The 18,311-nt window shown below is 46.4% G+C and overlaps 1 protein-coding gene across 1 annotated transcript; it reads right to left on the bottom strand.

Annotated features, from left to right (window-relative positions):
* Positions 1-5,409: 5,409 nt before the first annotated feature.
* On the bottom strand, positions 5,410-7,551 carry VRTN (vertebrae development associated). Its single transcript, XM_032482925.1, has one exon. It carries the CDS (start codon positions 7,549-7,551, stop codon positions 5,410-5,412), a length of 2,142 nt encoding a protein of 713 aa, XP_032338816.1.
* Between the last annotated feature and the right edge of the window lie 10,760 nt (positions 7,552-18,311).

The following is an 18,311-nucleotide window of genomic DNA, read 5'->3' as shown; positions in this document are numbered from 1 at the left end:
ACTCCCCACATTCTGTGCTTTCCCTCCTCCCAGACTCTGGCCTCCCACCAGCCTGCATCCTGGGGCTGCCGTCTGGCATCGGTGAAGCATCAGGGAGGACCACCTGCAGCCTCCTGTCCTTGGACACCCCGGTGGCCCCTCAGGTGGAGGGCCATACGTGAGCAGCTGTCTGCCCCACCTCCTCCTGGCTGCCCTCCGATCTAGGTCCCCTTCCAGCTCTCTCTGCCTGGCAGGGAGGAGCCACTAGAGTTAAGCGGATTTCATGCTATTTTCAAAGTCATTTTCCACAGGAAAAAAATTTTTTATACTGTTAAACCTACTTTCTGCTGCTTCTCATCTCCCTGAAAGCTTCCTCCTCCCCTTTCATGAGATAAACCTATAATGGGAATATTTAGGAACCTACTAGTGACACAATATATGCACCCTGGGTTGGGGAGGGGAAATCATACTAGAATCTTCCTGCTAGAAGTCTGGCCAGTGAGGTGAGCAGAAAGCGCCCAGAGCCACAGCAGACTCCCAAGGCCCACACTCCCCAAGCATTGCTTCTCTGCCTTCCTTAACAACTGCCTTGTGTCAGGGCCCCTGTCCCTCAGCTTCCCATCCTCCCGTGACAACCACCAAACTGATGTGTTTTACAACCAGCGACCAGCATTATCTAATGAGGAACTGAGGCATTTCCGAGACCCTCAGCAGCCTACATTTCTTAGAGAAGAGGCAGCCCTCGGAAGCTACAAGCTGGGAGGGGGTCAGGATGAGCTATGAGATACCAAAGTCAGCATATGCTTCCTTCTGACCCCTCTGCACTTCTTGTGCATTCCTTATTAAAGCCTCTAGCATATTATGTGAGACCACAGCTGCCCATAAACTGAGACCTTTGCAAGGACAAACGTTGAGGCCAAATGGCTCTGTGTCCTTTGCTTACAGCACAAGACTCAGCCTTCCTGGGTTGCTGGATAGAAGCCTGTGACATCTGCCAGACCCCTTTGGTGAGCAAGGCTGATCCAGCACCTCAGCCACAGACGATTGGACCAGACTTGAGCAGCCTCAGATGTGACCTGGCATGAGAGCTGTGTTCAGAGGAAAGGATGAGGATGGCCTGTACCAATCAAATTCTCTTCCCTGTGGTAATCCAGCAGTGTGGAACCATGTGAAACCTGCAATGTTCCTAGAGTCCTGCTGAGATGGAGATGGGGGTGGGGGTGGAGAAAACTCTAGGATGACATCTAGCTTTATGGCCAGTTCATCTGATACTGGCTCTGGCAGCAACCAGGGTGAAAAATACTGAGAGAAGAGCAGGTTGGTAGAGAAGAGGGGAATGAGCCCAGATGGGTGTTTGGTGACATTAAGGTGAGGATAGAGTATTCAGTAGGAGCAATTGAAATATGAGATGAATGCTCAGAGCCCAAGAGCCACCCAAGGGCCCGAGTACTGGACTTCAGAAATATTTGAGGAGCAACTTCATACATCAAGGTAGGCAAGATACTCTCCACCAAAATACAGGACCCCTGGTGGGGAAGGTATAGCTCAGTGGTAAAGTACATGCTAGGCATGCACAAGGTCCTGGGTTCAATCCCCAGTACCTCCATTAAAAATAAATAAACCTAATCATGCCCCCCAAACAAACAAAAAACCAAAATACAGGACCCCTACCCCCAGGGGATAAATACATGGATATTTAAATTTTTTTAATTATTCATGTTTCACTTGATTTCTTTTTTAGGGTGAAGATTTTATATTCAAAATTTTAGAGCCTATTGTTAGCTTATAACAGTACAGAATGTGAAAAGCTAATCTCATAAAATGTTTTCCCCCTTTATTCAAACATTGTTCATTTCTTTCCACATTTGCATCTGAGATAGAAAATGGTACCCAAAAAATACAAATAATTTCAACAAATGTCAACTTCAAAATCAGCATGAAGTAGGGGTTGGGGAGGGGAAATCATACTAGAAATATGGTCACTGCTTAGGTATTTCTGCCTTTCTAAGCAGATTATAAAGAAAAGAGCTTTTCTACAGAACAATAATTTAACTATACTTATAAAACCTTCTCCAAATCAATAAATATTGACATACCATTTTTCTTAATTTTTTCCAACAGAAGCTAAAATATCTCCCTAGGGATTTGGGTTCAGTCCTGGCCTCTGGCCAAAGGGCCTTTTCAGTCTTGGGACAAAAGTGTCTTTAGAGGGTAACCTCAAGCAAGAGTCTCCTCAGGCGTTAGCTTCCTCCTAGGAAACAAGAATTGGATTCCCAGGGGTTCCCAAACTGGACATCATTGTTACCAATGGCAAATGCTCACTTAGCACTTGCTATGTGCAAGGTACTATACTATAGGCATTACTATAAATCCCCATTTTATAGGTGGAGAAAGTGAGGCACAGCAAGGTTGAGTAACTCACTCATGGGCATATACTGCCTCTCCAATGTCTAAGAATCAGTAGGAGTCCACACTTTTAATTCCTCACTCCCCCAGGGACTGAGATCCAGGTGTTTTTTAAACCCCATCGTCAGACACTGCTCTAGGCATCAGATCTGCTTTGGTTCTGAGGGTACAGGGAGCAAACAGGAGAATCCAGAGCCCCATCCAGTTCTCAGGAGGGAGGTTGATGCCACCCTCTGACAGCTAATGGAGTAAGGCGGGTATGCTGGGGTTGAAAACAGCCAGATAGGGCTATGCCTACTGGGAACCCACAGACTGTCTCTTGTTGCACCACATTGCCACCTGCTGGCCATAGGTGGCCATCGCAGACCAGGCAGAAAAATCACTCCTGCAACCCCTTCACTAAACAATAAGGGACTACCAAGAGACCACATTGGGCAGGGGGCGGGGGTGGAGGGTTTCAGTGGAGACCTGAGAAAGACAAGCAATGACAATGCCATGACACTGCTGCTTGGTTACACTATGGGAGAGGAAAAGCAGGTAGGGGCAAGGTTAGTCTGGATAAGGGCTACTGCGAGAGGGGTCAGTGGAGAAAAATAAATGTAGAGGTTGGTAGGGATCAGATTGGTAGGCCTTAAGAGTTTGGATTTTGTGCTAAAGGCAATAGGAAATCTGGCAATGAGTCAGATTTAGGTTTTCATGAGGTCATTCTAGCCTTTGTCTGGAATAGTTTGAGTGGAGGCAGAGTCCATTTGGAAACCACTCAAATATTACAGATGAGAGGAGCCGCTGGCCTAGATTAGACAGTAGCTGCAGGGATGGAGAAAACTGACCCATGAGGAATATTTAGGATTAGACTTGATAAAAACAAATGCCAGAGGGTAACAGCAGAAAATCATAGTGGTCCCATTCATTCCTTCCTTCTTTCAACAAAATGTATCACCTACTGTGTGTCAGAAACTCATCTACCTGCTGAGAATACAGTGGTGTAAGCCAGTCAGGGGAGAGCCCTGCTTTTCATGGAGTTTATGACTGAAACGGGGAAAGGGAGAGAGGACAATCAAATAAGCAAATAAACAACAAAAACAGATGGGACTAAGCACACGTAGAGAACACAGAAGGGATATGTGGTAGTGACTCAGATCTGAATGGTACAGAGCCTTCCCTGTGAAGATGACAGGGAAAGACACTGTCTAGGCCAAAGGAACAAACACAAAAGCAAGAGTCAGTGTAGCACGTTCAAGATTCAGGGGCAGCCAGTGTGGCTGGATGTGGTGGGTAAAGGCAAGAGAGGCAGGAAATAGGAAGTCAGGGGCCAGTTTACAAAGGACTTTGTAAGGCAGCACAAAGAATTCTAAGAGTGAAAGGAAGCCACTGACACATTTTAGACAGGAAAAGTGACAATCAGATTTCACTTAAAGATTCTCAGGCTGCCCTCTGGAGAATGGATAGTATGGGGCAAGAGAAGAGGCAGGTAGGAAACTGAGATGTGAGCCAGGAGAGAGGGTGATGGCAGCAGCGTGAAGGGGAGGACAGAGGGCATACTTAGAGTCAGAGTCAACAGGACTTGCTGATGGATTGGACGTGGGGGTGAAAAAATAGCAGAACCAAGAATGACTCCCCAAGGCCAGGAGGATGACAGGATACCTAGACACAGGGAAAAAGGGCCTAAGGATGGCCCTTCCTCAAGGATGTCGCATCCCAATAAGCAAAGGCCTGGCCTTAACACTCAGCCCTGCTGGAGGGGCCGTGCAGGTGAACCATGATGAGGCTCAGTTTCCTTACCTATGGCTGGGTCTCGCCTGCCTGGTGCATTGCAAGGACTAAACAGAAGCCTGACACAGATGGACCCTCATGCTGTCCTGGCCTCTGAGCCCACAGAGTTGGACAGTTTTCTCCCAGTGTTGGGAAGTATCTTTCCAGGCAGCCATTGTCCTGCCCCCAGCTGGAAGAACACTCAAGGTCAACATCCAATTCTAAGCAGAATCCCCAGAGTAATCACCTCCATCCTCCAAGCCTTGGAACTGGGAGCAACAAGGGAGAGACTTGATCACTCTCAGTACCCTTAAACCAAAGGGGAACGTGGGAACAGGCAGTCACCTATGGCAAAACAAATACCAGAAACCAAGAGCTGTGAGCACCATATCACTTTATTTCTTTGGTTTTCCAACTTCATTCTTGGACAACGCAAACTCAGTCTCTCTCCTGCCTGGCCCTGTGTGGTCCATCACTGCAGATGGAGCACAGGCTTTAAGGAGAGGCTCAACAGAAAGACAGGGGTCCCCAAGAGCCAGCCAGGCTGGCTGAGGACTGCAGGGTCCATGCAGATGGGCCAAGCACCAGCAAGCAGAGACCCGAGGCCCTCTCTCCCAGCCAGGAGATGGGCCAGCCCTCAGCAATCTGGCTCAGGGCCTTTCCTTGGAGGCCAGTCTTGGTTCTTCCTGTACAGACAGGTCCCTGCTCCCACTCACACTGAGCCTGACACCCTCTCCCTTAGGGGCGCCAGGCAGAAGCCGCTGACCTGCTCCACACTTGATTTCTAATGTTCTTTTGGGAAACCTCTTTGAGTCAGGAGGGTGCCAACCCCCAAAAGGAACTGAAGACATATTCTGCCCAATCGGACCAATGGCCAGGCTACAATACTCCTTTTGTCCCCAGGAAAAGCTGAAAGCAGTTTTAGCTAACCAACCCCCGCCTCAGATCCCCACACATACAGCTTCCAACATCAGCAAGGGGGCCCAGCCAACCCACTCAAATCAAAACAAAAACTAAAACCAAGACACAACAATAAAAATAAGAACAGTAAACAACTGAAGAGAACATCTCCGGCCCTGTAGTCTCTGCAGGAGGCCAGATGGCTGACCTCTGGTTCTCTCTGCCCTGGAGCCAGGAAAAAACACAAATCTGCCCTTGGATTCAGGGTAGACACTGTAGGAGCAAAAGGGATCCTGGCCAAGCCAGTGGGCAACTCAGGTCCCTGACCCCCTCCAAAGTGGTCCCCTTCCTCCCAGCCATCACACCTCCCTGTCAGCCATCGACCAGGGTGAGGCCATCATAGAGGGCACGCTTCCACATGTAGTAGGTAGAGCGGGCAGTGAGGGGAAAGAGGGCACTGAACTCCTTGTAGGAGGGGAAGCTCTTGGACTGAAAGCGCTTCTGCAGGAACAGCTTGGCCTGGGCCTTGAACTTTGTGGTGGCGAGCATGTCCATCACCAGCACCTGGCCGTCTCCACCACCCACTGCCTCTGCCACCACAGGATGGCTGGTCAGGGACCCACTGGGGGGCCGGCCCTGGGCTGCAGCCCCTTCTTGCAGGGCCCCCTCTCTGGAAGGCCCTCCCAGGGCCTTCGCAGGATCCTCTCCTGAAGAAGCTGCCACCTGTGGGGTCCCTGCAGGTGGGGCCATGACAGCTGTCACATTCCTGCCAGCTTCTTTCTCCTGCTTCTCCTCTGCCTCCTGCATGCCCCCTTTGCCCAAAGTGGGGGCCTGTATATGGAGCTTGGACAGGCCTCTGGGACAACCCCGGGCAAGACTCTTCCAGACCCAAAAGGTGGAGGGTGACAGGCTCGGATAGCGGAGACGGAAGCGACAGAAGGGGAGGTGCCCACTCAGCACCTGCCTGCGGGCCGCCCTGCGCAGACGCCTCTGCCAGCGGGACAGGGGCATCCTCAGAGGCAGGAACTCCCGGGGAGCTGGTGGTCCCCCACCTGTTGCTTTCCCTGCCCCCTCTCCTGCCTCATCCTTGCAAGGGGGTAAGGCCTTCTCACCAACAGACGCTGGCTGAGGCACCCCGGCTGCTGAGAGGGCTGGTGCTGGCTTGAAGCTGGGGTTCCTTCGGAGGGCCTTTCGGCGCCAGTTGTAGTAGGTGGACCGGGAGATGCCAGGGAACCTGCGTTTGAAGCAGCGATAGGGTACCAGTGTATTCAGGGAGATGCAGTGCTCCAGGTACAACTTGGCCCGCTGCATTAAGACCATTCCAGGGCTTGACGCTGCCGGCGAGGAGCATCCCAGCTCCTCGGTAACCTGCTCCTCCGGCAGCTTCTCCAGCTCCTCCATCGCCAGAGCCTCCTTGGAGGCCAGGGCCTGGCAGGCGCCAGAGCCCACGAGCTCATGCTTCCAGGCATAATAGGTGGAGCGGGAGATCTCAGGGAACCTCTGGAGGAACTGCTGCAGTGGCACGACGCCCCCGTGATGGAAGCTGTCCTGCAGGAAGTGCTTGGCTGAGAAGCGGGTGGCTACCTTCTGCCGGTGCTCCTGGGACTGCCGCCGCCAGCGGTAGAAGGTGCTCTTGGTGACACTGTAGCGTTCACAGAGGTGGGAATAGCTGAGGCCGGGTTCCCGGTTGAGCAGCTCCAGGGTCTTGGCAGGCGGGGGCAGCGAGGCCAGGGCTGGAGGAGTCGGGGCCAGCCCAGTGGTGGCACTTTCAACCTCAACCTCCTCCAGCCCCACCACGGGGGCAAAGTACTGGTGGCGGAAGAGGTGGCTGGTGAGGGGCTGGCCAGCCCACATGATGTGCAGCGTGGCGGGCATGTGGTCACAGCGGCGGGGCCGAATGACGCGGTTAAAGTAGGGCCGGATCTTGAGGTTGCGCATGGGATAGATGGAGTAGATGTTGCGCTGAAGGACAGAGGCGAGGGCGTACAAGTGCCACACGTTGGAGAAGCTGCTAGGAAAGCAGGTGGCTTTGACGTCTGCATCAAAGATGGCCTCTAGCGTGGCAGACGGCAGGCTGGTCATCTCGGGAGACTCCTCAGAGCACAGGGAATAGCGCACAGCCTGCAGCATCACCTTGGAGTCGATCATGCCTTGGAGGTAGTAGTGCCTGTGCAACAGCATCTCCACCACGGTGCGGGCCCGCAGCTCCAGGCTGAGACCTGCGTCGCCCCACAGCAGCATGCTGGCCGCCTCAAACAGCAGGCTGCCCTCACCCTTGCACACCAGCGGCAACATGTTCCGGGGAGCATCCTCTGGATACAGGCTCAGGGCCACTGAGTCCACCTCCAGCACCTGGGGGCCGGGGCCTCCTTCCCGGCAGGTGGGGAGAGCAAAGGAAGACAGGACCTCCTTGGCCTCCAGAGCAGCACCAACAAGACCCTCCAGGCCCTCGGACTCCACTGCCTCCTGCAGCTCCTGCAGCACCTGCTGCACCAGCTGCTCTCGAGATGTCATCCTGCCGAGGCAAAGAAGGGAGGGCAGAGGTCAAGACGAGACGAGGTCCCCATATGATACCCAGCAATGGTGCCTCATCCACTCCTGTGCCTTCTCCCTCAATATAATGCCCATCTACTCCCATTCCCCCACAGCAGATAATGGCTGGTGCCTCCTGGGGCTTAATTACTCAGTGGTGCTAAGGAAGAGCTTGGTCTTGGAGCCTGGCTTTGAATTCTGGTTCTCACATTAGCTTGAACAAGTCACTCAACCACTCTATGCTTCTGTTAAAATGAGGACAATAATAAAAGTGTCTACTTTATAGGATTGCTGTGGATTGCTGTGGATATAAATGAGACAATGAAAGTAAACAATGGAGATAAACGGGTATATATATATCTCCATCCATCCTTAGAAAAGTACCTGGGGTACATAGTAAAGTATTATAGAAGTGGTAGCTATTATACATTAGAGTATCATCTAGTACCGTACACATTATAGAGTACAGGTATAAAAGCTGTAACTCTACCTGTTAAAGACTGACAATCACATACAGCCAAAATTGGTCTGCCTTTCCCTAGAACAGTGATTCTCAAAGTATGTTCCATGGACCATTGGGGTTCCCTGAGACTTATTCAGAGGGGGTTGCAAGTTAAACCATTTTCATTAAAATACTAAGATATACTAAGATAACAACACTGTGATTTGCCTTTTTCATTGTTTTAACATTTGAGTAAAACTGTAGTACCTTAGCATGAATCGAACTAGAAAGCATTGTTCTTCACCACGGTGTAGTTGCAGTTAGGAAAAAGAAAGCTACTTCACTCAAAAATGTCCTTGATGAAGCAACAAAGATTATTACTATTTTCTAATCACAACTCTTAAATACTTGGCTTTTCAATATTGGGAGTGACAAGACAGGGGTACCCAGAGCATCTGCTGTGCACTGAAGCATAATACATGAGTAACAACTGTCTGGGTTGTATAATGAAACTGGCTGCTTTTTCATGGAATACCATTCTTACTTGAAGGAAAGATTGAGAGGCATTAGTCATTTGGACTTGGGTACATTTGGCAGGGATGTTCTCAAAAATGAGTAGCATGAGCCTGTCACTTCAAGGAAAACTACTATTTATGGCCAGTGAAAATTTTTGAGCTTTCATTTGAAAATCAGAATTTTGGAAATACTATATCCACTACAGTGAGCTTGACAGCTTCCCAATACCTAAAGATTTTTCTGATGGGATCAGTTGTGACACTAACAAATGTAACTTTATATTACTTAATGTGATGGTCAACATTTGGAGATCTGCATCACTTAAATGAATCATATTTCACAAATAACCCATGGGTGGTGCATGGGTAAAAGATCCATTCAAAAGAGAAAAGAAAACAATGGATTTTAATAGTGTACAAAAGTTGCTGGATACTGTTTCAGATTCTGTATTATGACAAAGCTTTGAGGAACCACCACTTGTCAAGTTTTGGTGTAGTTATCAAAGAATATCCACTGAGTTTGGGGTTTCAGAGCACGAGCCACGCGCCCTCCTTATATTGGTGCCTTTACAGAAAAGGCTGCACTTTCCCTTCACCACCAAGAAAAAAAAAAGATATCCACTGGAAAAGCTATCAAAATACTCTTCTTCTGTCCATCTACATGTCTGGATGAAGTTGGATTTTCTCCTTATACTTCTACCAAAATAACGTATCACAACAGATTGAATGTAGAGGCAGGTGGGAATCTATCTCTTGTCAAACCAGGTAAGTACAAAGATTTGAAAAATTTAAAAGAATATACTGCCCTCACTAAATTTTTTGCCCTGGAAAAGTTTTGTTGTTTTTTTTTTAACAAAAACTATTATTTGTTACTGTGTGACAGGTTTTTTCTTTTTTAATAAATAAGTCTTTTCTAAATGTCTTAATTTTCATTTTGAATGTAACATACATTGACCAGACGTAACCTATAGAAACAAAAGCTCTTCAGAGTCTTTCATTTTTAAGAGCTCACAGGAGTTCTGAGAGCAAAAAGTTTGAGAACTGCTGCCCTGGAACAAAGTCTTTTCAAAGGGGTAGCAGCAGCCTAGCCACTGTGTTGACACAGATCTAATAACTAAGATTTACTATTTGCCATTGCACTGTCCTAATCCTGGCAGCTGAACTTTAAGATGGATACTACCATTAGCGCCAATTTACAGGTGAAAAAACTGAGACAATCAAATTTAGGCTCATTTGCCCAATTTGCCCAAAGTCCTCACCTAAGTGGTGTAGCCAGGAGTTGAAACCAGATGCTCTTTAAGGCCTGTGATTCATCTACTGCAGTTTAACATGCCAGCCACCTTTCAATACAAACTAATCATCCTAATTACTCGTAGGTTTTCAGTGTTGTATTGCAAAGCAGAGTTACATTCCTCTGTGGGCACTGTTTTTAAATTAAAAAGGAGACCATTATCCTTTCTCAGATCTTTGTTCTCAGAGTTCATTAAATTCCTTTAGATTAGCCTTAGGTTTAAAAATTGTTTGGGTGTATATATTTGTCAACTCATTGAACTGCACACTTAAAAGGGATGTTTTGAATTCTTTCAAGGGAGGTGTTTGAGTGTAAATTATGGTTCAGCAAACTTGAAAAAAGTTTTAAAGAACCAAAGCTGTACCACCATAATTTTACTTGATAATCATAAAAAAGAAAGCTTTTTAAAAACTAGTAATCAGAATCACCTTTAGATAAAATTCCTTGCCTGTAGTTTTTTTTTTTTAATGGGTTTATTGTAACAAATCTCGTCTAACCTCTCACCAAATTTCTATTTGCATCACATTATTTGACCCTAGAATTGGGCTTTTAATCTGTTTGTCTTTTATATACTTTATATTTACTTTTTTTTTAATTGTTAAGTTTTTTTTGGACTCAGGAGATAAACTTCACTGGGAGCACTTCCATACACGATAAAAAACTAAGCCCTGAGGAACACACTGTACACACAGAAGAGCTTTTTCATTCTGGCAAACAACAAAGATGCTGGGCTTTTTTGTTTTTCTTGCATGTCACTTGTTGAACGCTGTTCTACAGCTGCATATAAATGAGCGCTCTGCTCTGCTAGATATTTTGCAAACAAAATTATGAAAATAGCCACCATTCACCTGCTGCTCACTATATGCATTTAACTTAGGTGATTCAACCAAAATTTCACAGAAAAAAAATTAAGAGGGGACAATTAATATAAATTGTGTGGGGGATTCCTCCTGCCCTTCCACTCCGTGAGCAGAGCATAACATTCCCTTGAGTGATTACAAATTTCTGTGGGCTTAACATTGAGTGAGCATTTGGATGCTTTTCTGAGGTAATTTTATTTATACGTGGTTCTCACTTTTCTTCCACATGAACCTACAACTCCATCACACCTGCACTTCCACTAGGATGGCAACTCCTAGTTCACACCTGGAGAAACGGAGGCTTGAGAGTTAAGTAACCTTTCCAAGACCACATAGCTATTGAAGCCACAAAACCTAAGCAATCTGATGCCACAGCTACCTTCCTAACCCCTAAAATTCCACCACCCAGGGAAATACATGGCCCCAAATGCTCATCATGCACAGAATGCAGAAACACATGGATTCTTGGGGCTTTGAGACAAACCTGGTCATTTTACAGATAAGGAAATAGAGGTCCAGAAAGGTAAAGATGACTTGCCTGAATTCACGCAGCAGTATCCAGACACCTTCCAACATGTCCAGATATACCACATTTCTTCCTGTGCAAACCCCACCCCCCTCCCTCCCCTCCCCTGTCCCACCCTACCTACTCTTCCTGGTCCCAGTCCCACCCCACTCCACCCTATCTCATTCCTTCCTCTTCCCCAAAGAGGTAAGAGAAGATATGAGTAGGTAATACCCTACTTCTTTTTATCCTCAAGAGCTTGCTGAGGAAACGTAGCTCCCTGGACACACTCTGCACCTCGCGTCAACAAAGGTGGGTCTGGACCAGAAGAGACTGGGGCAGCGGGGAAAGGCCAGAGGCGCTATGGGGAAGCTAACCATACTTAAGTAGACAATTGGTTGATGGGGTTCAGGTGGAACAGTCTTTTCCGTGATGGCAGAGCCGATCTAGAGATTACCAGGTGCCTTCATGGAAAAGGAGCAGAAAAAAAGTTAATCTAGGGGCTTTGCCCAGCTGGCCTCCCCTGGCCCCACAATTCTTGGAAGGGATCTAAAAAGACATGAAACCAAGGAGGCAGGGCTCCTCAGACTCTGCAGGCTCCCCTGGCTTGAGGTTGGAAGGGAGAAAACAGGACATCCAAAAAGCGTCCAGCCAGCACCTTAGCACCTAAGGACTCTGAAGCCAAGGAATGAATGAACGGACACAGGCAACTCTGCAGGCGACTCAAAGCCTCACCTTCACCAAGGCCCCCTTTCCTCCTCCCCCACTCTCATTTCAAGCAGATGGGGTCTCAGAGCCCAGGTTTGGCCTCTGTCCCTTGCATTTTAAAAGGGGTGAGCCAGGGCTCTGGCAGGGCAAGGGAAGAATGGGCCAAGGGATCTGCTGACACAATGCTGGTTAAAGTCTCTGGCCTCTAGAACAAACACCTTCCCTGCCAGCCTCATCCTGGGCTCTGCATCCACTCACCAAGGACCCCGTGTTCTCCTCAGCCCCCCTCTTTTCATCCCTCATATAGTGGCTCTGTAGTCTACAGCCAGTCAGGCCCTACTAGCATGAGGGAGGGCCACACAGGTCTCAGGAAGGCTGGCTAAGACCGTGGTAGGCCAGCTGGCCTCTCACCCCACCTGGCTCTGTGCCTCTCTGGCCTGCCCTCCAGTTCCCCAGTTACACTGGCCTGGCCCCTGGGCTGCGCCCCTGGCTCAAGGGAGCGCCAGCCATCTTGGCTTTTTCCCCGGTGGCCAGGAGGCCCCACAGGGCATGGACGGCCACTGGGCTAGGTGGCAGGAGAATCCCATGGCTGTGACTTCCCAAGGAACCTCCCACCACCAAGGGCAGCGGGAGCGCCTGAGGGCACTGAGATAGGTCTGAGGTCGCCGAGTCAATCACACCTTGGGAGTTACCAAGTTCAGTAGCTCTAGAGGACCACGTGTCTGGAAGGGAAGGAGAATGGGGAGTGTGGCCCATGAGGGGAAGCAGTGCAGGCCACCAGGAGGCCATGGGCGGCTGGCAAAAGAGCTGGCTGGCTGGGGCCATCTGAAACAAGGGACCCAACTCGGGAACCACTGGGAGTCTGGGGAGGGGCCGAGGCCAGATCATTGTGCTGGGTGGGGAGGGGAGATAGGCAGGCCGGTGGGGGTGGGGAAGGGCCTGGAGGTGGGGGTGGGGAGAGAGAACTTGAAACAAAGCCTCACCTTCCTCTACACACCCTCACCCGCACACGTGCACCCGCACACATGCACTCTTGCAGCATCTTCAGAGTCACTCCTTAGTCTTTGGGCCCACTGGTGTCCCAAGTCTACCCCCTCACACCCCGGGGGCCTCCAAGCTGCATGAGGCACCCACCCTTCCAAATTTTGAGGAAACGTCTTAGTTTACTGACCTCGAGGGTGGCCCAGAGCCCAGGGGGCATCCACTTCTCTCTCCACCTTCCAGCTTGGGACATTTAAGTCACCCTGCGGGCAGCGTCCCCAACTAAGCACCACTCTCACTCCAGAACAGGTTTCGTATCTGTGGTGGACCATTGAGCATGGATCGTCTACAGCCAACTGGCCGGTGAAGAAGCGGCTTAGGCCACTCCCCCCAGGAAATCGCCCACCCTCAAGTGCTTCGGTCCCAAGATGAAAGAAGTGCAAATTCGGGGGTCACTTCCAATGGTAAAGTGATAGCAGCTATTGTCTCGTCCACTCTACACAGCTGGGGGTGTTAAAGCGCCCTGACCTAGCTCTGAAACAGACCCCAAACTGCCCAGGGAAAACTTGAAAGAAAGCTGAAAGATTTGCAAAGAGTTTGGGGGGAGGGGAGGAGAAGGTTTAGATAGAAAGACCTAAGAAAAGAAAGTCTGTGGACAGGCTGCGGGTGGGGGGCGGGGCAGGGAGCAAAACTGAAGCCGGGAAACTACCCTTGGATGATTGGTCAGAGAACTGGAGGCTCCCTGAACCCAAAAGCTGCATCTCTTCCGGAGGCAACTCCCCCATCCCTGGCCCTGCAAGACAGGAGGCTGGAGAACTCACTGCCCCCACCTTGGTACAGGCCCTCTTCCCTTTCAGAAAGGCTTCCATCCCCACCTTTCTCTGAGCATCCCCCAGCCTTGAGGTTCAACACCTCTCACTCCCAAAGTGTGCCTGTGCCAAAGATGCTTCAGTCTGGGCCCAGGGCACCTATCCAGGACACCTGGTTTTCTGAACCCCACAGGAAGGTAGGGGCGTGTGGCACCTGGGGCTTCCGTCCCTCCCCACAGCTCACCTCAGCCCAGAGGCCTCTGATCATCCTGGAGGAACCAGTCCTATCCGCCCGTCCAGTCCCTGCTGGTGGGGGAGGTGAGAGCTGCCAGATTGCAGCCTTTGGTGGTAGCTCCCCCAGGGGCTTTCCTGCCCAGCCTTAACCCTTTGGAGTGCTGGGGCTAGCCGCTTCTCCTGAGCCCACCCACCTCTCCTGTATCACCTTATCCTTTGCTACCACTGTAAAATGCCCCCCAGTGACAGCTGTGCCCCAGCTCCACTATTGCCATTTTCTTTCTGCCAATCATGAACCCTACACTTATCACCTAAGTCAAAAATCCTTTATCAAACACCCATTCTCGGGAACGCTGGAATGAGGGGGCCGCCAGATTGAACTCAAGTCCAGTCCCTGGATCTTAGTCATACCAGCCCCACCCACCATGATGGCAGTCGCCTGAGGCAGTGGTTTAGACTCCTCCTGGACTTGGATTTGAATGCCAGCCCCAGTCCAATACTAGAGTACGGCCTTAGGCAAACTGTTTAAACCCTCCTAGCCCTGATAGAGTGGTTACTGGCGCAAAACATTTACCCTAGAGAGTTCATTTACCCCCTAGATTTGTTGGGTAGATTTAATAAGATAAATTTAAAGCATTTAGGACTGTGCTTGGCACAATGCAAGTATATTCCAGTTCTCAATCTCTCCAGTTAATTCGAAATTAAGTTCTTAATATAAAAGCAGTACTTAAAAAGTTTCAGAGAATGGTCGTTACTTTGTAGAGGAGATGGGATTACAAGATACTTTGTCTTTCCCCATGATCCTTCTGTTATTTGACAATTTATAAAGAGCCCACATTACTTGCTATCATTTAAAAAAGCAACAAAAATAATTTAAAATTCCTTAAGAGGCTAATGGAGTCTTTAAAAGTATTTTTTTAAAAGAAACTATGAAAAAAAAAGAACTATAGTGATAAAAAGGTTTTTGGTGCTTCCATTACTAAAGAGTCTTATTTATAGACTAATTAGGAAAATGTAGAATAATTGGGAAAAATTTTAAAGTAAATTAGTAGGAAGGGAAAATTACCTATAATCTCATGATCTAAAGACAGCTATTGTGAACATCTTGGTACATTTCTTTCTAATCTAGTTTCTTTTATTAGAGTTACACAAATTAAACTTTCTCTTTACAAAAGACTCAAACAGTACAGAGTAAAAAATTGAGCACATTGAGCAAATCCTCGCTTTCAGTATCCAACCCATTCTCTTCATGTGTTTATCTGGCCGGTTCCTTTTTCTGTGCACATACACATGTGTATATTTCTAGTTGCTCTGAATATTTTTATCCTATGTTAAACATTTTAAACTACTCTGACTAATATATATTATGTATATATAGATATACATAAATGATATCTAAATAATAATAGTCCCTCATCTGCAGTTTTGCTTTCTTTGGTTTCAGTTACTTACGATCAACTGCAGTGCAAAAATATTACATGAAAAATTCCAGAAATAAACATTCATGAGTTTTAAATTGTATGCTGTTCTAAGTAGCATGAGGAAATCTTTCAGTTGTCCTGCTCTGTGCCACCTGGGAAGTAAGTGAATCATCCCTTTGTTCATTTTATCCATGCTGTATACACTACCCACCTAGTTAGTATAAGGAAAAACATAGTATTTATAGGATTCAATACTACCTGGGGTTTCAGGCATCCACTGGGGGTCTCAGAACAGGGGTCCCAGTGGGTAAGGGGGAGCCACTGTTTATTATTTAAAATGCTTGTAAAAATGCTTTAGTTCAGGAATTTACTAAAGGATTCAGGGTTCAAATTTCAGCCCTGCTCCCTATCTAGTTTCTCTCCACAGAAGCAAACAATATTGTTTCTAGGGTATCATTCCAGAAATATGTTTAAACAAGCAAATCGCTCAGAGAGCACTTTTGTCCTTTCTTTAAAGCACAAATGGTAGTACACTGAAGACTTATGCACGTTGCTTTTTGCACTTCAGTTTTTTACCCACAGCCACCACTGTTCAATAAAATGTAATGACAGACACACATTACTTTTACACTTTCTAGTAACCATATTCGAAAAGTTAAAAGGAACAGGTGAAATTAATTTTAACAATAGATTTTATTTAAACCAATATATCAGAAATACTATCATTTTGACAGAAAATCAGTGTAAAAAATTGTTAATGAGATATCTCATGTTCCTTTTTTCGTACCAAGTCTTCAAAATCTTGTATGCATTTTCCACTTACAGCATATCTCAACTAAAACTAGACACATTTCCTGTATAGCACAAGGAACTATATTCAGTAGCTTGTAATAACCTATAATGAAAAAGAACGTATATGTGTATAACTGAATCACTATGCTGTACACCAGAAGCTAACACATTGTAAATCAACTGTACTTCAATTTAAAAAAAAGAAAGAAAGAAAGAAAGAACTAGACACATTTCAAATGTTCTATAGCCTCATGTGGATGGCAGCAAATATTTTAGCACATACCTAGCTGTAGCATAAACTCTATTTTATAAATGAATATAATGTACTAACTACCCAGTCCTCTGCTGATGGAATTTAAAGTCATTTTCTTTTTCTCTTAAACCATGCTACAGTGGGTGACTTGCATATACAAAATTTTGCACATGTAGGTATACCTATACCTTAAAAGTGTATGTATATAGTAATTTATATGGGTTTTACCAATTTTCCCTCTGTAGAGGTTGTACCAGTTTATTTCCCCAAAAACAAAGTCTGAGAGTATAGTCGCCCTACCCCTAAGTGTGTTATCTTTTTTTTTTAAATCTCTGCCAATCTAATAGGTGAAAAATTCATCCCTCAGTATGGTTTTAATTTACACTTTTTTCATTGTGAGTAAAGGAAAGCCTTTTTCCTACATTTACGTTGCTTTTCTGTGACTATCCTTTGCCTATTTTGCTATTGGGTTATCATCCTTTACTTATTGATTAATGAGAGTTTTCTATAAAGACAACCCTTGGTCTACGATAGGAACTAGAAATATTTTTCTCTTAGTTTGTGGTTTGTAATTGGACTTGGCTTATGGTGGTTTTTATTCTGAAGAAATCTTTTTATTTTTACGTATATTGAACTTATGTTGTCTTTTCTTTACTGGATTTTGTACATTTAATTTAAACCGTTATGATGGAGTGTCAAAATTAAGGGCCTGGTCTTAAGATCCCAGATTCCCAGCAATAATTAAGCCAACTCCTACAAGTAGACATCTTTAGTTAATATATACCTTGCTTTGAACAAAATTCAGATTTAGGAAGCAGATGAGTTCAGGGTAATCCTTCACTTATAAAAGGACATACAATAGAAAAGCCTCCTTTGCATAATGAGCTAAGTAATTTACCAGCTTTCCAGGGGTTGTGTAAGTGGGGGTTCACCTGTATTTGCATCAGCTACAGAAAACAAGTCCTGTATTGAGTGAAGTATTACTTATTGAACACTGACTGTATAGTGAAAAGCCTGAGCTTTGCAGTGTAACAACAGGGTTGAAGTTCCAGCTCTGCCCTCTATGTGCCCTTGAACAAGTTTTCTCACATCTCCAGACCTAATTCCTTACTTTAAAAATGATGATAATAATACTGAAGAGTTTGCTATGGAGATTAAATGAAAAACTGCTTATGAAGTTCTTAGCACAGGCCTAATGATAAAATGCTCAGAAAATGACACTGCTATTAGATTTAGCTGTCTTCCTTACTCATTCTCTTTCTATGGAGATTTAAAGAATTCATCCATCTGTCATTCAATGAATTCAGCTACTAAATGCTTTATTAAATAATTGATATAATTAGTCTATCATTCATTCAGTCACTTATTTAGTGATTCATTTACTCACACATTCACTGTCATTCACTCAACTGACATTCATTTAGCGGATATTTGAGCTCCTAATAGGGGCCTAGTCCTGGGTGTAGCCCTGTGGCCACAGTGTTATCTATGGACCTGATTCTAGAGTCTGAGAGTTGATGTTCAAAAGGCTTCCCATTCATTCCACAGCACAACAAACACCCGTATTCACTGTACACGAAGGCTCTTTGTCCAGTGGCTGCTAGTTTTAATTCCATGACATCATAACCTCCTAATTTCCTTTCTTTGTTCCTTTCTCTCTTTTCTCCTTTTCTCTCCTCCTCCACTCTTCCCTTTTACCCTGTCTTTGCCCAGGACTCTCTATCCTTGACAATTACCAAGACAGATGACCACTCAGATTCTGGAATTGGACCAACCTGTCCTCTACTTCCTAGTTAAGGGAACTTAGATGTGGCTCTCACTTTCCTCATTTGTAAAATATATCCACTCTATTCAATATCCACTCTATTCAAATGATTGAATTAAACAGTGACATCACTCCTTGGCTGTCAAGAAACATTCAATACCAGGGA

This window comes from Camelus ferus, chromosome 6 (genome assembly GCF_009834535.1).
Source record: "Camelus ferus isolate YT-003-E chromosome 6, BCGSAC_Cfer_1.0, whole genome shotgun sequence".
In the NCBI taxonomy this organism is placed as follows: domain Eukaryota; kingdom Metazoa; phylum Chordata; class Mammalia; order Artiodactyla; family Camelidae; genus Camelus; species Camelus ferus.
Note: the sequence above shows the minus strand (reverse complement) of the source record. Positions and strands in the feature narration are given on the sequence as shown.

What these genes read in the sequence shown, in the direction of transcription:
- VRTN (XM_032482925.1), bottom strand. Translation starts at nt 7,551, where the DNA reads ATGACATCTCGAGAGCAGCTGGTGCAGCAGGTGCTGCAGGAGCTGCAG.